The sequence below is a fragment of the Centroberyx gerrardi genome, chromosome 15, assembly GCF_048128805.1.
Source record: "Centroberyx gerrardi isolate f3 chromosome 15, fCenGer3.hap1.cur.20231027, whole genome shotgun sequence".
Classification (NCBI taxonomy): Eukaryota; Metazoa; Chordata; class Actinopteri; order Beryciformes; family Berycidae; genus Centroberyx; species Centroberyx gerrardi.
Window position 1 is genome coordinate 10734766 of NC_136011.1, and position 21388 is coordinate 10756153.

Sequence of the window (21388 nt, forward strand, 5' to 3'; positions counted from 1 at the left end):
CTGTGACTGTTGGCTATAAACTTCACGCTCTGTCTTTTTATTCATCTGTTTCCCTGAGGAGAGATGCAGCCGGCGACTGAGAGCCAGAAACGGAATCAGAGAGGAGAGAGAAATCAATTACTGCCTTTGCCTGTGCCTAAAACAAGTCATGTCAGAGACCATCTACAAAGGAGGACAAAAGGGGCCGGTGGCCCCTCAAACCCCCAAACCTCAGGAGACGGGGCGGAGAGCATCCTGTCGTGAGCTCTGACATGCAGCCATCACTGCCACTAGCAGAAAATAGGCCCCTGTCACACCTCAAAATGGGATCCAGCCACTTCATGTGCAATCAGACCTACATCAGTGATTGATGACCAGAAAGAGGAATATGGTAGCTGAAGCAGAACAGCGAAACAATGTTGAATAGTAACTTTTACAAAACCTATAGCATTCTGAATCCCCAATATTGGTAAATCAAATTGCCCTTGGGCAAACTTTTTGTCAGTGAAACACAAGTAAGACCATAAACTATAGAGGCATGTGTGTTTATAAATGCATGAACCTGCATTTCTACCATGACCAAGTTTATGTTACATTTTTACAGCTATATTTACTTTGAACATGATCATCTCTTTCAGACCTAAATTGCCTGTTTCTCTTTCTGATAGCCCCGATAATTCAGTTTCATTCCAACGGTAAGAATTGATAAGATAGACACTTAATTCCAAGTGAAATTTCCTATAGCAAATTCTGACATTTTATTTGTCAGTAAGTGCTTTTCTTTTCATTGACATTGAAACTCTCAAGTGATTTCCTGTTAACTTTATACAAACTGTATGCCTCTGCAAGTCCCTGAACTGCAGGTGAGGCAGTCTAAACGAACTGAAAGCCATTAGAGAGAGAGAAAAAAGAAGAATTGCTGTGGTCCAATAACATTAAATGACTGACCTCACTTGCTCACAAGAATCTCTTGAACTGGAGAAATGAGTCTGAGCTGTCAGTATTTACTAAAAGATTTTTCCATATCATAATTGCCATGGGTGATGATGAATGCTAAGTGGTGTTAGTGCCACGAAAATAATAAGGCGGAATGCAGCGCTATTCAAATACAAGAAATCCGTATTGAAAAAGCAAATGACCCCCACAGCGACTATGAGCCCTGAATTCCCCAGACATTCTGAAAGACACTGGATATCTCAAGCCAGTCTGTGTTTTGAGAGGTGAGAGTCGGAGGAGCCATCCTCACTATGGCCCAGCCATTGAGATATGAACTCAATAACAAACAGGTTTATTACCTCCAGACATTTAGTCCAAACCAGCTGGTGAGGCCGGAGACAAAACAAAGCATCTGGAGGAGGAGATTGTGGAGCCCTTTGCCTGTTTGTCTGTCTGCGTTTCATGTGCGTACGTCTGTCTGTCTGTCATGGTATGTGCAAAATGTACAAATCGTCGCTTCCATCCGGGCACCGGGGGACAGCATGCCCATCAGCGTGGCATGATTGTGGGCGTGAGAGGGTCTGATTGTGGGATGCTGGAGCGTGAAGCCACTGGAGGGGGGAGAGAGGGACATGGCAGGGGCGAGAGGGGCGAGAGGGGCGGGCTGCAAGAACGGAGGGGAAGCCCAGCTGGCGGCCGCTTCTAATTGGGCTGAGCAGGTTTCCATGGCTGACCAGGCCCATATGCAGCGTGGATCTAAGAGAGAGAGAGAGGGCCACAAGCAGAGGAGCAGGGCAGGCCAGGCGGTAGGGGGGGGTGAGAGGGGGGAGCGGGGGGGGGGGGGGGTGTAAGGCGGGCAGGCGGGCGAGAGGCTGGTCACACTCCAGCAGTCACAGCCTCTCTGTGACAGGGGGGGCAGAGAGAGCCAGCTGTCACCCCCTGACAGGAGCGCACACTCCTCCATGTGTACAGATAACACAGGCTCAGCGAACACACAAAAACAGAAGCACAACAAAAAGTGCTGCTTATGAAACAACTACTTTAATCAAGCCATCCGGCAGGCTCCGAGGGAGGGAGTGAATCGGCCAAAAAGCAAAAAAAAAAAAAAAAAAAAAAAAAAAAGGGAACATGAAAGACAGAAAGGGTCCTAATGAAAAGAAACAGGGGCAAAGTGTGTTTCGCTCTTCCCGCTGGATATTTACTGCATGGCATTGGAAACAATTAGAAGCGATTAAAATGGAGGTGAACTGACAAGGGGAGTGTGGATCCCCCCCCCACCCTCCTCCATGCCAGTTAGATGGGGGTGTTAGTGCGTGTCGTGCTCAGGGGGCGAATCGATTCCCTTCACACTCTCAGCAGCATTAATTAATGATCTGTTCTCTGTATTGTACAGTGACTGGCTGTCACGCTGTACTTTCTTTCCTTACTTCGCTCCATCCCTGCTTCCCTAACTCTCCTGAGTCGTCTCCTTTCCCTTGTACTTTCTCCCCTTTTATTTCACAGACATGACAGAAGAACACAAATGCACTTAAACATAAACGCTGACACAAACCATAAATGTACCAATAAGGATTATAATATTGAAACAGAATATATGCTTCCATGGAACATAAATTCTGGTGCGTCATTCATAGGCCTTTGTTTTTATTTATTCATTCCCTTTACAACCGAGCAGATGTCTGGAGGGCAGACCACAATCCTGTTTATGAGAAAAGAGAGAGAGAAAACAGAGACAAGGAAGGTAGGACGTCGAAAGCGGTCCCACCCGTGGCTCACTGCTGCCCCCTACTGTAGCCATGGTGTTCACACTTAATGTACCAAAGCGAGCCTATCCTTGACATAAAGGAGGTTGAATATTGTCAGTAAGCTGTTAACAAAAAAGTATTATGTATGTTTTTTTATAGCCTGGAGTCTCAGTTTTGATTTCTGTGTGTGTGTGTGTGTGTGTGTGTGTGTGTGTGTGTGCATGCATGCAAGGATGGTTGTTATGTCTGTACGGTTCCTGCCAAGTAGGAACAGTATGATATTTGGATTTTCTTTGCATGCCAATAAAGTGCTGAAATTCAGAACTGAAACCATCACATAGGAAGCCTAATTATGTGAGCCTGTGTGTGAAATATTTGTATTACAATGTATTCCTGCCCACTCACACTGTCATGCGTACGCCTGCATGCCTGTACAGGCGGGGGGTTAGAATGATTGGAGTGACTGTAAGAGTCTCCAGGGGCCGAGAGAGACGGTAAACTAAGCCATGAGAAAAATCAGATCACCTTGAATTTGCATAAACAGTCTTCAAATGGCTGCGCAGAGGGTATAAGTGTTAGCCGTCCAAGCCTGAATAACTCCCAGCCGTGGATTAGTATTGGGTTCATCCAGGTCATTTAACACTTAAAGACAGTCCCCAGGGAGCCCATTCATGTTGGACAAATTGTTTTGCCTTTATGGCAGCTCTGCTCTCCACAAGGGTGTTAGGCGAGTTCCGAGGAGTAATTTGCCGCCTGTTGTGAGGGACACTTTGCACCCTGTTCCCTCCGCTCAGAAAGCAGGGCCGTATCAAAACACAAAATGGCACCTGGAGCAACATCAGCACCAATTACATGGAAATAGTCCCAGTCTGGGTTGAGGTCCTGAGGATGGGCTAAAGACACTGGGAATAATGAGTGAATACCTTTCGCTTCCTTCCTTGTGCTTCAAGCGAAACGGAGACCGCTGAGATGAAAAATGGGACGTGGAACTTTGTGAACCAGCCTGGAAATGTGAAAACTTTGCAAAGGTGTAAAGGCTGCTTGTCAAGTTGTGAAGGGAGTGAAAAAGTTATGCAGAAACAGTGTGCATGTGTGTGTGACCCAGAGAAAATTGCCTCTGTCAGTTGACTTTGTCTTTGCGACATGGAAGAGGAGAGCAGGGACAGACACTGCTACGTCACACTGCTGAGTGGGATCCACTGCTGCCTTGAAGAGATGAGGAACAACTCTCTCAGATGAATGTAAACTTCCTTTTTGTTTTAAGTGATGCAGTAAGTCACACAGATGAATGGCATCTGATGCAGCAGCGGGCAAAGACATGCTGGAAGCTCAGACAGGTGTTAGCTATTTTATTTCATTAGATTCGACTCCCATAAGGCTTCTAAAGTTTCTTTGGATCTCACTTGCATCAGGTGAGCCAGCGCTACTTCTGGTCCAAAGCAGTGATTATTATCCCTGCAGAAAAGCATTTGGAACAAAATGCATCCCCAACTGAATACAGTGTGACTGTAAAATAGATTTGTTGCTAACTAATTATGCATTTCCCATGCAATTTATAACACAGTGATGCCTGCAGTAACACTTAACTTCTGGAGCTTGATTAATGGCACCATGCTGGAGCTGTAAGCCTAGAAATAGGAGCTGTGGAGAAGAAGCTCACATCGCCAGCATCAGCAGTCTGGACCCGCTCCTTCTGTCACCGCTCACGCCCGCTACCCATAAAAGTAAAATGCAGCAGGTTTGGAAAACAGCCTTGTCCTGTTTGTCAGAGGGCTTGTCGTAAATAGCGTTATGTGTCAGGCCCCGGGGGAGAAAGCCTTGGTGATGGAACTCATCACCAGCGCGGCCCTTCATCTGGTGGTGCCAGCCACACGCACGGCGAAGCTCTGTATCAGATCGCACTCATCCGCTGCACTGCGAGGTGATAACACTTTACTTAAAGGTGCAATCGGTTAGATTTTTACAGTAGGCTACCACAGCACAAAATGACCATAATATATCTGCAGGGGTTTGATGGGGTGGTTGATCAATACCAATGACTCAACCATTACTTCACCAGGTGCGGAGATGTCTGGCTTTCAGAACTCACTTTCCAGCCCGTTCTCCGTTTTGGAAGAGCTCCCCGTCCATTGGAATTTCAGGACTCTCCCAATCCTCCCAGCTACTCTCCACACATTCCTTTCCCCTCGCATTTTCACCTGCTCAGCGATGGAGGACGGCGCTGCGAGCCAGCAAGCGGCATCGCAACACATTTTGCTCTCAAGCCAAAAAAGCAAATGCCAAAGCAATATTATCACTACAGTATTTTGCATTGTGATAGTTTATCTAGTTTATTTAGCTCTTCTCTAGACATTTCTGTTGTGTCTCTGCTCTAATTAGGTAGTTTACCTGCCTCTTTTGTGAAAATGCAGCTTTATTATTATTCTAAACTGTGCCAGAGACTTATCAAATACACAACACATGGAACCATTTAAATCACATTACTGGCCAATGTCAGTTCATAAAATACCACTTGTTGCTGAGTAATATTTTTTTCCTTTGCATCAATTTATATCAATATATAAGTTTTGCAAGTCCACTTTCTTATGACTTTCACACCTCACACTACATCAGCAGAATCAAATCAGACTTTCAATGGGGTTTTTTGAAGCTTTATGAAGGGAAGCATTCACATTTTCCGTCGCTCCATGTTCATTTTGAAACAGACCTACATCTGACAAACAGAATAATGAAGTCACGACTGAATAAAGGATATCCCGCACACCGCTCTTGCTCAACGCCACCAGAATTTTATTCTTCGGATCCACCAGGACCTTTGTCAGAGTATAGACGCACACTCTGACGAAGACAATAAACACAATTCTGGTGGCGTTGAGCAAGAGCAGTGTGCAGGATATCCTTTATTCAGTCGTGTATTCAGCTCCTTCTCCAAAGCACCTGTACCAAACAATACGGCTGGATGTGCGATTGCCATGCTTTTTTCACAGAATAATGAACCCAAAAAGCACAATGGAAGGCAGAGTTACAGACCTCATTCTCCATCTCTACATCTATTCAGTGTGAAACCTTAACATATTGTGAGCATGCTCAATATTCACCAGGTCATGCGGACTGCCACAGCCCTGTGTTAGCTAGACAATTAACTTTGTGCTTACATGCTCAGAAACACAATGTAATCTATGAGAATTGTCATAAAAGAAGGTGCTAAACTAGCAAGATCAGACTATACAAATCAGACTATTCTTGTGAACGATTTACTAATCTAACTTAATAGCGCTCCATTGATTTGGGCCCAGATTGAAATCAGCATTAACATTGTGATGGTACAATCATTCGCTTCACAATGAACTGAGTTCAAGTTTAAACGCAGCTGCCGCAGGAATAGAAATGTGATGGAGCCATTCAAAATGAACCATGCTGACATGAGCTGCATATACAAGTAGCAACACCATCTGACTATCACCTCTGCTTATCACCCACTATTGCTAAAGCCTGCTCACAGTGAGCTGACACTTCTACTGGAGACCCACAAATAAGAGTCAAAATGACTATGGTTTACTGAAGGGCAAGCAACTATTACAAAACACTAAAACGTTTCAGCTAGTACTGACCAAAAAAAGGATTCTCTCCAAAAGGTAAATCCCACAAAAAGGAGTCAAACGCCTTAACGCATTCATCGAAACGTGTTTGCATTCTGTGATGGTTGTGTGCCCTTCGATTAAGCCCAATGCAAGTAATCCATCATTTTCAGCTTACTCTTATTTGTACGATGTGCTTCTTTTACTCCTTTTTGGGGATCTCCTATGGAAGTCATGGAGTGTGTTTTGGTCCAGCACAGACATATTTGATTGTTGCAGCTCAGTCTTTCTCCCCAACTTCTACTGGAGACTTAAGAAAATCATTTAAGAGCAGAGCACATCCCCTCAGAGCGGCTTTTCGTCTGTGCAACCTGCTGCACAGCGGCTTTATCTTCTCTTATTATAGGATGTTTAAGAGCATAATCATAAATACTTGTGGTCTCAAAGGAATGCAGCGCCCCCGCCAGCAGCATAAATGTGAATTTGAACGCTTTTCAAGGTGTTACCTGGTATGCTGCTGAAGTCTGCATTCCATGAGTGAATACAAGGGGTGGACATGGACAATATAATGGAAACACCACAGGAAAAAGGACTTTGGAGTAACTTGATCACAATGGAAGCCAATTAGCAGTATGTGTCAGGGATAATCACTTTTCTATGCAAGTTTCTTTTTTTAAAGCAGCATGAGATAGTTCTAAATGGTCCGTGCCCCAATTGCATGCACATGCATCATTCACAAAAACTGCAAAATTATTTAATGTGGCAAGAGAGAACAGTTTCAAAAATCATGATACCATTCGTATCAAAGACCAACACACAAATATGGAATCCTGGTGGAAAGAGCACAAAACCTGGACCAAATGGAAAATAGCAATATGGTCATCTTTCACCTCTTTTACTACAGTACATTCAGACACGTTTATGTCTGAATCAAAGAATGAATCAAAGAAAATCAAAGGATGCCTTCAACCAACATTGTCTCTTGCCAACTGTTAAACATGGTGTTGGAGCTGTAATGGTATAGGCAGCCAATTCATGGGCGCTATTAGTCTGCACCATTAGGCCTGGGACCTTTTTTGTGTGTCGTTCTCCCCTCTCTCCCCCAATCCTTTCTGTCTCTCTCTCTACTTCCACCTGTCCAATAAAGGCAAAAAATGCCACAAAAAACCCAAAACAAAACACTGTTCCCTCATATGTTCCCATATTTTAAGATATTGATGCCTCCATACACACTGCTAAACAAATTCATGAGTTGTTTCATGAACACCAGGATGAAGTCAAATGCCTTCCATGGCCTCCCCAGTCTCCAGATCTAAACATCATTGAAGCTTTATGGGAAGCTCTGGAGCGCAGAGTAGGTTTCCACCTCCTTCATCCATCAAAGAAATGGAGGCTTTCTTTTTTGAAGAATGGTCCAATATCCCACAACACAAAGTTCGGGATTTGTATGACAGCAATCCAAGGAGGATTGAAGCTGTTCAGAAGGCAAAAGGTGGCATTTTTGCCTTCAGAATACTCCTATGTGTTTGCAATACTCCTACTCCTTATTACATTCTTGATATTAATATACTGTTAGGTGTTTCTGCTATTTTGTCTACCACTATACATACTTATCATCAATAATCATCAGCAACATCAGTAAACAATATGAAATCCAACAACACTTTATAGAGTACATTTCCACATTTAAGAAACATTAATCCGGTGCAACGAAATCTTCATCAAAATAAATTTCCAGTTTTGCTGTAGAACCTCGCACATTGCAGTCCCCAGATATCAGAATTGCCACAGGAGTGTCAGCAGTGGCAGAAATGGCAGCCTCTTAAGGAACTGCCGGGTACAGTCACAATCAACAGATGGTGAGCACTGCCTCTTCCCCCCCAGGGCAACAGTAAAATTGAGCTTGTGAAATCTGTCACAATCCGCGGTGGCAAATGTCTCACAGTTCCTGCAAATGCTAATGAAACTCATGTGAGGTCCAAAACTGCGGCGGGGAGGGCAGGGAGAAATGGAGTGGAGTCCAATTTAAAAATGACACTGTGTGACAAAATCATCCTTCTAGAGGGCATTGAGATTTCTCTGGCCTGCGGACAGACATTCACAAATGAGCACGGCTCAAAGATGCCAGTGACATTCAGGTTGCCATTGTGAGCATCTCCTTTGAGACTCACCCCAACAAATTCCATCAGAGGCTTGGATAAAACCTGTCTTTGCTGGCACACACACACACTAGGCCTCATTAGATAGTACTACAGTGATGAAGTTAATTACATTGTGCTGTTTTTGACTAAAATTAATTTAAAAACAGTCGGATGCACATACCGGACTTTCAGAGACCTCCACTCAGCTGGAATCGAACTTGAAAAAGTGCCCTTGGTACAAAGCCTCCATCAAAAGGAGAGAAATCAAGTGATCAAGTGGTTTTATCTGCTAATGAACATATCCATTAGCCCTAACAATCCACATTACACTCACGGCGCTTTCTTTATTCTTAATTAGCACAAATGTTTCAGTCCTCAGTTCACACAACACAAATTTGCAGCACTGCGCAGTGTAGTTGATTAAATCCTGTGAATAAAAACAATGGATACTATAACTGAGCTGGGTGAAAATGTGATGCATTCATGTGAGCACAGCAGTGAAAATAACAGTCCTCACCTCACACAAAAACTCCATATTAGCTCGGACACTTTCTTTTTTGGTTTAAGGGGCAAAAATTCATTCAAATAATCCATATTACTCAAATATGGATTACAGTATTAGAAATACGTTCTATATAAATACGTATTTATAAACATAATGTAATACAATATAAAAATATCAGTATGTATACAGCATGAAATAGTGGAGCCATAAGGCAATATAATTACTATATGCAGAATATAACAATGAGGAAAGCATGTGTAAACTGAATAAGCAGATATGTGAATTTGCAAGTGTGCATCATATTCAAATTAACAAGTTTACAGATGGCCATATGGCTATATGGGGGTATCTGTATGTCTACCTAAAAACAATGTGACACTATAAACCAATTACAAGTTACAAATTGTGTTTGCAAATGAAGAAGTGCATTTAAAAAGTGCAATAAACATTGTCACATGCACATGCAACTTCAGTTCAGTTTTTGGTCCCAGGTTTTACGAATGGATTTCAGCCACACATTGCTTTGTCTTAACAATACGAGGAGAAACTCACCACCAGCATTAATGTTCTGTGCTGATCCGCTGGTCTGCTTTTCCTTAGGCCCTGCATTAATACCAGGTTAAATCAGAAAGCCAGCTCCTCTGAAAGATTAAGAAAAGTTCTTGGCTTAGCAAGATGTTTTTTCTTTGGGGCAAAGCTTAATTTGTAACCAGGAAACTAACTCTCCAGGCAAAAGAAACTAAAGGAGATGGGGTAGATTTAATTTTGCCTGTCCAAAACTGATTCCAATAATATATATAAATATCATCAGGACCAATTTACATCTACACAGCAGGTCACATATTAGCCTTCAAAATCACTGAACAAAACAACATATAACTGAATCTGCGTGTCTATTGTGGGCAGGCAGAATGATCAAGGAAAATCGACCTGAAAAAGATTTAGCCTATTAACAACTAACTAACAAGAGGATAGACTGGGTCATGATTACGTGCTTCCAAATAAGGAGGTAAACAAATTATCCTGCATGTGCTGTCAATGACGGTACATATTAGGGCCGGAGAGCCCAGTGGGAAATCACAGAGTAATGATTAGAGATTGGGAGCCTGCGAGTGTGTGTGTCTGCTGTGTAGCCAGAGTGAGCACTTCCACCAAACCAGGCTGTGCCCAACATGGAGCTCACGCCTACTACTCACACAAATCACTCCCATTGAACACAACATGAGAGCGCAGACCAACAGAGTCTTCCCATTTCAGAAGAAGAAAGAACTCACTACTAAACTTTGAATCATATGAAACCACTTTCTTTCTTTGTGAGATTCTGAGATATAACATATCAGTGATATTAAAACAGATTCCTTACTATTGCCTCAATCTAAATTCTCAAAGCAATGTTAAGATGTTTTATTAAAAAAACAAAACTTAAAAGGCGCCTCATATGTGGTGGAGCAGAGGCGGAAAGGTTATTAAGAATGTGATGTTAGGTGACTGCTTCAAGGAGAAAGAAACCTACCAGCCCACACTCCACAAGGCAATAGAGAAAATAATTACTGATTATTTTTCAATCACAAATCCCAATGCTTTATGGTGTTGGATGTGGAAGTCTACTGATGTGCACCCTCCTTGTGTTTTCAATTAAAGCCACAATTTATTGTCTTATCTACCAAAGGACAGTCTCTCATTTCGCCATCTATATTAAACCTTTCATAACCTGTAAAAATATTTGCAATACATTAGCCTCGATGTAATCTCTAAATGTAGAAATGAACCTGTGGAAAATTAAAACCATAATTCTTATCTTTTCTTGCACTTAGGACTATCGGTCTCATTTCAATATGCTATATTAGGTTATGATTTGTCTGTCTTTTGTGTTTTATTCACAAGATGGCATGATTCACAGTGGGTGGCGTGAATGCTAATTAAATTTCTGGAGCAAGGGGAGGAAAAGGCTTTCGCAGCCCCAGGCTTTCACCCTGGCTCAAACCTACCACTCTGAGGTGTGATGTGTTTCTTCATTCAAGGCCAAATCTCCACCCTTCATGCTGGAGCAGACAAGAGGACTGATTGCACTATATTGTCCCTGTAATTTTCCATGCTGGATGGGGTCACTCAGTCAAGATAAGGAGCAGGCAGTCTTTGCCTCCAGCTCCTCAAATGTGTATCCGACTCAGGTTCTTTCCCAGAGATCGAACACGATCAACCTATCGGCAGCAGTCCTCATACAATGAAAGAGGCCTATCCTGGGGTGGACAATGTTGACTGGCAGGAGTAAGTCCATTGGGCATTGTGCAGGTAGTAACTTGAGAGTAGCAGAGGTTCACCTTGACCTCAGATGCTAACCGTGTGTCACTCCAGTGGCGAGTTCAGTGCTAAGAGTTGAATACTGATTCATGCAGGGTCCTCTAGACAGAGAGATGGGCCCTAGGGGAACAAAAAGCAACCTATTGCCAAAGCTAACATTGAAGGAGGAGAGGGAGAGCAACAGAGAGAGAGAGAGAAATGATGGGAAGAGAAAATATTAGACAGTACATGGAGAAAGAGCAGTGAAATGCATCAAAGTCTGAATTCCCCATTTTCCCAAATCAAAAGCTCAACCATCAGAGCTTATCTGCATTCTAAGTGGTAAACAAACCAACTCCACAACAGAGGTGGATTTAACTTCATTTTATTATTACAAACATGTTCACACATATATTCCAACAGATCTATTTTTATATAAAATGTTTATAAAATATTGGCAAAATTTTACATTGTTCATTTAAGTATAAGTGTGTAGTGTAAGTCCATGAAATTGAGGTAATTTGGAATAGTCAGATTTGCAATGTAAAATATTTAAAAACAAATATTACAATGTCCATGAAACAAATTAAACTGGTAATAGTTGAGGTAGTGACAAGCATGTTTTTTTTAAGCATACAATTTTGAGCCTACGATCCTCTGACTTCCATAACCAAAATCCAGACTAACTGACAAGCTCTCTTCAACATGAAAAATACAGCAGTGGTTGGTAAATTACACAGAACAACAATACAATTTGCAAGTACTAAATCTAATTAAAATGACACAAATCTCTAGAAAATAAATGAATACAAAAGCATAGGTCATAATATTTATATTAATACTGTCATTTAATTGTGGAGCTATCTTTTGCACCGTCTGTCTGGGATGCACCACAACCACGGCTCCCTCTGAGTGCGAGGTTCATTATTGGCTGTTCAGTCCTTGATCAGACATTTGACAAGTGATTAATCAGGCAGGCAGCCTCAGCAGAGCAACTGAAAGTTAATTTCCACACTTCTGCATGTGGAGACGAATTAGAGGCATGTGCAGGCAGGATAGCTGCCTTCGTCACCCTTTCAGGGTGACCTCTGGCCCCCACATGTGCCAGGATTATATCCAGTCTGGCAGCTCCACTCTTTTCTTCATCATGCACCAGCACACAGCGGACGTCCATGCGAAGGCGGAGGGTTAAGTCGTGGAATTGGGCGCAGCGGGACTCTAGGGGGACAGAGCGAGGAGCTGGGTGAAAGACAAAGTCCTCCTGCACCAGGCCTAGGTGGGTATCAGTAAGGAGAAGCTGGGCCAGGGGCTCAGAGCGGGTGCTGGGGCTAATGCACACCCCTACACTAGTGTACAGTAGCAGCCGCACCTCTCCCATACTGGGTCTTTCTTGATCCATGTTACCGTGAAGAAGGTAAACCAGATCAGCAAGAGTCTTCTGGAACTGGCAGCAGACCCTCAAACCGGCATCCAGCAGCAGGTCCGGAACAAAAGCCTGCCAGTCCAGGGACATCCCTGTCAAGTCTCCATGGAGCAGTGGGTGCTGAGAGACCCTGCTGTCCCCCGGGCAGATGACACCAAGTATGGCACGACACAGCTCTTGGGTTAGCTTCTGGCTGTAGGTGTAGAGGCCCAGGATGCTCTCCTCTGTAGTGCCCATCAGACGCAGACTCTGGCCTGCTAAGCCTACCTGGACTTCCTTCAGCTGCAGCAAGGGGAGGTGGTGGAACAGCACCAGGAGCCCAGGGTCAGAGGTCAGGGTATACAGGCCAGACTCCATCAGGATCAGGAGGGCAGGACAGGGCTGAGGTTGGCTGCATTTAGCTGCACTCAGCCAGTAGAGTGCCACAGTCTTCTGGGAGGTGAACACTGAAGTGGAGATGACCGACTGTAAAGAGTCCATCAAGCCTTGCAGGGGCAGAGACTGCAGATTTACAAGGGCATCAGGGAACTCTACCAGGTTTTGACAGAAGATTTGCACATCCTCAGTCTTCTGCACAGTCACCAAGCTCTCCAATGACTGCTCAGCAGTAGTTTGAGGATCCTCGTCTACAGGTGTATGGGTAGCCTGTGGCTCACTGCTCTGTTGCGCTGGTAACATGAGCTCCTTGATCATGCTCTCTCCTTGTTTTAAATGAATATCAGCCAAGTCCTGCTCTTGTGGTAACTGTATATCCTTTATACTCTTATCCCTTGACCACTTTTCTTTTTGGACTAGAGATGTGTCTTCTGGCAACTCTATTGCCTTGACACAGTTCTGTGTTGGAGGCAGAGTTAAGGTTGTGTTTGGACTAGTGAGGGCCTGAATCGTCCTAGCTGCCTCATCTGGCTGAAGGTGTTGAGTTAGCTCCATCTGGATGTGCTGTATCAGTGGCAGTTCTTTCACCATGGAGAACACGTAGCTACCCTTGAACAAAGAGAAGACGTGGCTCTCTTTGACAAGGGAGAAGACCTGGCTGTCCTTCACTACAGACAGAACCTGACTCTCCCGGACCAGAGACACCACCTGACTGGACCAGCGGGCCCCAACAGGCTGTAGCCCTTCCTCCCTGACCTGCTGCAACACCGAAGGAGAGCTCCACAGGAGGCGCCCTGCATCCTGGACCATCCAAGAAATGCTGCTGACCAGAGAGCCCAGCCTCGAGTTTTTAGCTGCAGCTGCTGCAGCCTCAGCCTCACACTCTCCTGGGATCTCCTCCAAACCCCTGAATTCATTCATCTCTTCACGGCTGAACTGGTCCTCCAAGGCAGTTTCCTCAGGTGGACAGCAGGCTGCCTGACTGCTGTATGTCTTGTTGGAGAGCGGAGAATGAGCGCTGGTCTGTGGGAGGACAGACCTGGAGCTAGTTTCTCCGGTGCTCTGCAGGAGGGACACGCTGCCTAATGAGCTCCCACCAGAACCAGGACTCCCCCCGTAGCAGTCAGCCACAACACCTTGGCTCTCGTTAGCATTCCCCTCCGGCTCCACGCCACATCCATCACCCGGGCCCAGGACACTTGTCTGCTGGAGGCTGGCATCCCCTGACCAAGCCTCCCCTCCCCCAGAACTTTCAATTCCAGCCCCTGTCTCAGCTCTCCTCCACAGCCTCTTAGACATGAGCCATGGCCCTGATTTATGAGACGAGTCCCTCTCCTGCTCCTGACCATCCCTGGTGCTTATCCCACCCTGCAGTGTGTCTCCGTCCAACTCAAAACTAGAGTGAGAGACAGGACATTTCACAGGTATGGCCTAATTACAAAGTGAGAGAGAGTAAGGGAGAAACGGTGAGAGAAGTCAAAACTTTTATAGATTTCATATGGAGTAATTCAGTAACCCTTTTTTGTTATCTGCTATTCTCCACATAATAATTACAAACACTCTGTTGAAAAGGACCTGGGTAAAAAAAAAAAAACTGTTCCCACCCACCCCCCTTTAAAAGCATGTTTTTAAATTATATGTGAATACATCAAGGCATTCATAGGCAAATGGAGTGAGGAATAACAAGGTACATGTATAAACAGAAATATTTCAAAAGTGCTCTCATTGCAATATGCTTTCACAAAATGAGTACCATTTTCTTTGAAACCCCTGCAGGAAAGTGTAATAGGGTTGAAATATGTGCATAATAAACAAACAAAACAAGCCAAGGGAAAAAGCATTTCATGCCTCATAAAAATCTGGATTGGGCCTGGCTGGAGAGGAGGGTAGGTATTGACATTTGTGCTCTTTTGCAAAGACAAAAGGGACTAGTGCTTCAGTTGCACAGTGTCATTGTAGTCACTTGGAAAAATAAACACAGCAAACTGCAGAAGAAAATTGCTCACCATTTACATACCATATTTTACCTTTATTAAATTCCTTGAAAACAGTATAAAATTATATTGTTCATGCAGAGAAACCACCCATGGCTTTATGAGTATATAGCTTACATTGAGTCAAGAGTATGTGATGTATGTGTTTAACTAGAACTACTGTAAAAATGTGTGTACATACCATAGTCATGCACTTCTCCAGTGAGGCAGAGGGCACAGAGCTGCTTGGCAGTCTGGAGTCAGCAGTCGCTGCAGACAGAATGTCCATCCTGCTGAAATAGGCGGCAGTTAAGATAGAAGATTGAAATAATACATTTCTTATTCTATCAGAAAAACCCCATTGAGTCTTAACGATATGAGGGGGTGGGTGCACAGTGCAACTGGGTTTATATTCTAATACATGCTGCCAGGCTCTTTGTTTTCAAAAGCAATTTAATTATTTGCTGTGGTGTGACACTAGAGACTTCAAACAGTTTGCAGGCAAAAGACAAGATTGCAGTACGCCCAAACCCCCCCTTCACAAAAACCATCCATTAGATTTGAAAAGCAAACAGCCCAAACGGCTGGATGAGATTAGAGCCACTCAACTAGCTGTGAAATTAAATAGAATCTGTGCATGTAGATTTGAGGATTTACATACAATACTCAGCACTCCAGGGGGGGACAGAAACCAAATATACAGCTCAGAATGATTTCCGACAGCAAACAGCAGCTTTGGCAGAGCTTTATATATTACAGCAGGTGGAGGGGGAGGGAAAGTGGGAGCACTGACGCCTTGACAACATCAACAGGGCTACAGTGCAGGTCCTCTTGACGATTAAAGGATTTCTGCAGATCCTGAGATCAAAACAGAGGATGTCTTGCACTCAGCAATGTTTGTCCATTCTGCTCACACTCAGAGTCAATAGAGGGACACTGATCTGAAGTAGGATCATTAGATACCCAATGTTAGTGAAGCTGACCAAATATTGTAAGACTTGAAACCAACCGTTTACTGTCATCCACATCTTTCGCATGCAGGGGCTTATATTGCTCTGGTCGTGGAATGACAGTGGACTGAAATGGATCACCAGTACTGGCCTCATCAACGTCACTATTGGCACAGAACAGCAGCACAGCTCATTTCCCCCAGCTTACCCACTGCCAGTCTCTTCCGTCTCCCCCCCCTTTGTCTCCTCTTCTGCTCGCTGTTGATTGGGAGTCCCGCTCTGCTCCTTCACAAGTCTTTTGATGTCCTGGCTGCGTCTGTGCAGGCTGTCTTGCACCTGCTGCCATTCCACCTCCTGTTGGCTGTGCTTCTCCAGCCTCCTAATCATAGCATCACACATGCACACCCACACACAAGATTTTTTGCAATGTATGCAGTGTGCATGATGTAAAGAGTCCTATACCACTCATATTCACCTTTTCTAACATCTCATACCTCTGATTTTCAAACTTTTCCAGCTCATCTTGTTTTTCAAACTCCAACCCGGACAATTGAAAGAGGCAGGTAATTCTACCTCCACTAAAACAGGACAGCTCAGAGTGAAGTAAAATAACTGTAATACTAAAAACAAATCTGGACAATAAAATCACAGCCTTCAGAGCCAATTGGTTTGTAGGTAAGATCGCTCTAACAGCACTTAAACTGGAGGAGGCGGCTTAGGTGGCACAGGAGCTGCTAGAGTGATGGACGTTGGCCAGTGCAAAACCTCCACTGTTTCAGGAGATCTGAGCTCCTAATAACAGCCTGTCTGTGGTCAAAGTCAAGTTGCCACTTGGCCTTTTGGCCAGAGATGGAGTATACTGAGGGGGCTGTCAGAGGAGGGACTTTGAGAGCTAAGGTGGCCATTAAAAGCTACATGGGTCAAACATCAGCCGGCCCACTCCACCACCGGGAGCTCTCAGTGTCCTGACCTGCCAGGCTGGGAGGAGCGGCATTTCAGCTGCTCTCTGACGGACTGCCTCTGTTACAGTCCATTTAATAAAGACTGAATCAAACATAGTGGTTCACCTTTTACTATGACAATGTAACAAATAGGTCATGTGGACAGTCATACATTCAGATACAGGACACGTAAAACCATGCCTGCACAAACACACAAGCATACCCCTTGCTTGCTTCTTTTAAGGGTTTTCATGTTGGAAAGTTTCCACCAAACCAAACACTCAGAGCTCTCCGTTCATGATTTGTTGTTCCTGTCTAGCGGCTGTCGCAAGTCAAGAAACAAATCCTTTTGATGCTCCCAAATTTAAAACCAAATACCATGAGTGGTTTTTCCGTTAAAAAAAATGGAAAGGTGAGAAATGACCAAACAGAGAAACCCTGCAGTCTACTCTGCAAATCAATAGTCCCACTTAGAGCTAGCTATATTAAAAAGGCCTCCTCCAGTGACTTCACCACACCATTCTCTGAAAACAGTCCATCTAACAAAGTGACACATGATCGTCTCCACCAGTCATTCCAGTCAGAATAAAGCTCAGACAGGAGGCAAATTAGAGAAGGGATGTATAGCTTTGCCTTTTTATAAATGGGAGGAATCTGTTATATTGCTCTTGAAAGGCTCATTTGAAAATGTGCACACTGTGAGGTCACTAGGGGAGGCTTTAATGTTATTCTAATATTATGCTGATCTGCAGCGTCCACACCACTAACACATGTAGAATGCAACATTTTCTACACCTCAGGCTAGGAGACATGGCCAGGTGAGACAATTATCATTCAGGTAGCATTGTAAACACACTTAAATATTGTACATACAAATAAGTGAACAGGAGTTCTGGATAAAATTAAAATGTGAAGTGTTCCCATGCCATGGGAACAGGTCAGACTAATAATGCAGCTACCCTATTCCTAACCAGACTCTGGGAATCAACTAGCCAGGAATGGACAGGTTGCTTTTGTTGTAATTGGAGTCCCCCCTCAAGCAATTGCAGGTCAGTTCATTGATATCTCTCATTACACTCCCACAGCTTGAGTATAGACAAGTACAGCCACTGCTTTCCTTCAAATTATTTACTAACAACTACTCATACCACTCCTGCTTGGTTCCGACAGGATTGGGCAAAATTAAAGATCAATTCCCCCCATGCAAGACCTTGCTGCAAGGGAGGTCTTGCTAAGCAAGCTGCTAAACAAACTGAACGAGGCTGGAATGCACATCCAAGCTACAGCTGAACCGAGTCCTTCTCTCTCTGTCCCATCTTCACTGCTTGAACAGGAGGATGCCCACACGGGTTCAGTATGGCAGGTGAGAGGAGGAGAACAGATGAAAAGATGTCTCAATTGAATGCACTATGGGATATTTTATGGTACACGGGCAATGAAAATTCAGACAAATAGAGGAATCACTGCTTGACCCCCAGTGTGTTTTGCAATGTATTGTGCCACCATGTTGCCTCTGTGTTTGTATGTTATCTCCTCTCTGCTGCGGACTGCTGATGGTCTCCAGCTGCTGATGGTCAAAGGAACAACTCTCTCAGATAAGTCTCTCAGTATCCGCCATTAACACCTAGGGACATCAATCCAGCGCTCACTCTCTCTCTCTCTCTCCGCCCCTCACTCTCCCTGGCTTCATCTCCCTCCACTCCCCCCCCCGGCCCCATCTCACTCTGTAAATCACCTGTGCAGTGTCCCTGCCTGCAGAAGCACTGCTGTTTGGGGATGCTGCCTGGCGGAGGAAATTGCATGTCAGACAGGCGGAGTTGCTGTAAACCATCAGGGTATCAGATCATGCTAGACCTAGGAGGCGACGCCTGCTGCGATTTCCACCGGTTGACTACGAAGCAGGTGCACTTCAGAGTGGCTTTTTGCATGTGCGAGGCTTTCCCGCCTGCCCTCACAGGAACGCAACCGTGATTTATGGCTTTGATACGGCTTTGAATGCTGTTCAAATAAGCAGGCACCCTGTGGAGATTGAGGCGGAGTGGTTTCAGTTATGCCCAAGTCACTGAGTTTACAGAGGTATTACACGTGTCTGCCTCACCCCGGAATGAGCAGCATCACCTTGGATCGGTTCTCAGCAGACTTGGACATGTCCGTCATGGACAGGCTGGAGGCAGAAAGCAGCCCACTCTGGAGACGACAGAATGAGAGAGCACTCTGAAATGAAAACCCTCTTTATGTGTTAGAAATGAGTGGCAGCTGCCTGTAACATATGTAATTACGCAGTGGTTTGATTATAGTAAATATGTCATCAGTATTAATGACACATCGTTTTCTCAGAACACAACCCAACCCAGGGGACTGAAGAGCTTTGACAACATTTGGAGAAATGCCTCAGCCTGTTATCTGGGATAATCAAAGACCTTCCAAAAAATGAGAGGATAAGTATTGAAAACAAGTATATGGAAGATTACGTCTTTCTAAAATGAGAGGTCAACCTGTATGAGAGAAAACACTTTTGTTCAAACTGCAAAAGAGCAGCTGTACGGTACAAATAGGTCCTCTCTTGTGGTTCCATGTAGGTTTTACACTTTATCTTTAACATAGTGGTGTTTCACAAAGACTGCTTCCAGGTAGTTCCACATATTAATTCAATCTAAAACTAACAGCGAAGGTCATACAATTTTCAACTGCTGTAATAGACTATTTTAAAATCAATCTTTTTTTCTTTTTTTTCTTTTACAACAGTTACACACTGTATGGCATTCTGGATCTACTAGTATTTTCAGACCGAGTGAATGTGTGGAACTCTTGAGACCATCTCATTTGAAATCAATGTTAAAAATGAATGGCAGAAAACACTTCCTGGAACCACAGTGGGGCCGGGATGTCTGTGCTTTACTTGGCTGTAACAGTGAGCACTTTTTAATAATGCAGAGAGCGGAAAGCTGTCAAGAACCAGAAGTACAGCTGTGGCTATAAAAATGGCATATGAATCTATTTTACAACATAACATGTTATAAAACACAGGAGGAAATGCTGGAAGGGGAGCTAATTTCAGTTCTTGGCATTAAGATCTATTCACCGACTGGCGAATATTCATTCATTACACTTAAAGCAACATGAATACAGGAGCATAACCTATATTCTGAATTACAATGAGAATGAATAACAGTCTAAATATTACCAGATTTCCATGCTATAAATGTTGGTGGAAACCGTTTCAAGAAGCCTCAAGTTACCTCAGCCTATTAAAGCCATTTCATGGGCTGAGTAAAAAAGCAACAGGCCTGAACATCAGTACTCTAAATATACATTAAGAGACTTAACAGTCTGGAGACATTCCATTACCTGCTGAGCCGGCCTCAGTAAATGTTTGTTTGAAAAGAAGCATCCCACGCAATCAGGTTGCCTGCCACAGCCTATTACCAAAGGCTTTTCCTCATATCTCTGCAGATACGTATGACTAAGAAAGAGAAAGTCATGGGAATGTACTGTATGTAGTGGTAGCTTGAAGGATGTGCGCTTTCTTTGAAAAGAGGCCGGTGTATTCCTTGGTTGAAGTAAACTATCACCATTGGCACAGCAGTGATATTTTTGACTGTAAGACAAATTACAAAATACTTTTCATTTTCAAGTTTATATGAAAAAGATGGAGTTTGCACATTATATAAATTGCTCCCATGGTGTTTTAATTTATTAAATGACACTGACCCATTGTTTAGGCGCTACACCCGGCGTCTTTTTAGACAGACTGAACACTTTCTAAAGTTGAAAAGAGTTCAGCTTTTTAGATGGAGAGTAAATGTGGACCGCTTTTTTGTGAGCCAATTAATCAGAGAGAAGAAGAGGCGAGTTTTCACACTACATAGGCAGCTGACAGTTTGTGACAACAATAACAACCAGTACCAGTTGACAAGTGGGGAGCTGTTGTTGCTTTGATCATAAAGAGCCAGTATAGATCACATTGTCTGTGCCATGGAGTTTCTTATAAGTGTCTGAGAGTTGAACACAAGGACTCTTTGCTGATCATGGCAGCTACTGCAGCTGGTCATTATGGAACCAAAGTGCGTGTTGCTGCCTCGCTTGTTCAAATTATCAGCACGAATTGCAGTTGAGGCAGCGACTTTTCTACAAAAAAAGCACAACAGTATGAGCGCACCCTAAGAAGGCAGGTTTGTTTTTGGGTGCTGTCTGTAGGCTACCTTGCGTTGCTCTCTGAGCTGGGCGGCCTCTGTGGGGTGGTTGAAGCGGAATATGGTCCCTCTCCCTAGCTGTAGGATGGCACCTAGAGGGGACAGAAACAAAGGCTAAGCAGGAGAAAAGTGACATATACTGTATCACTTATTCACCAACCACCTCAAAGTTTAGTATTTGGTGTAAATGCTTGGGTTGCACCACCACCGAGTTCCACCTGGGGAAAGACGGGCAGAGGGAGAAATGCGACGTGTTTTAAGAGAAATGCAAGTGACAGTAATAGGGCTGAAAGTCTGCCACCTTTGGAGGTGTGGGACGGTATCCATCATGCATAAATAGACGAGGAACAATAAACTTTGGCCATGGGA

At 44.0% G+C, this 21388-nt stretch overlaps 1 protein-coding gene across 1 annotated transcript in view; it reads right to left on the reverse strand.

Moving 5' to 3' along the window:
- Positions 1-8296: 8296 nt before the first annotated feature.
- The window catches only part of kif16bb (kinesin family member 16Bb), a 29220-nt gene continuing 16128 nt past the window's right edge, over positions 8297-21388 (reverse strand). The window contains exons 16-20 of the mRNA XM_071898044.2: positions 21029-21111; positions 18925-19013; positions 16094-16264; positions 12251-14358; positions 8297-8322 (exon numbers count right to left, since the gene is read on the reverse strand). Coding sequence (XP_071754145.2) covers positions 8297-8322; positions 12251-14358; positions 16094-16264; positions 18925-19013; positions 21029-21111 — 2477 coding nt within the window. The remainder of the gene's footprint in view (positions 8323-12250; positions 14359-16093; positions 16265-18924; positions 19014-21028; positions 21112-21388) is intronic.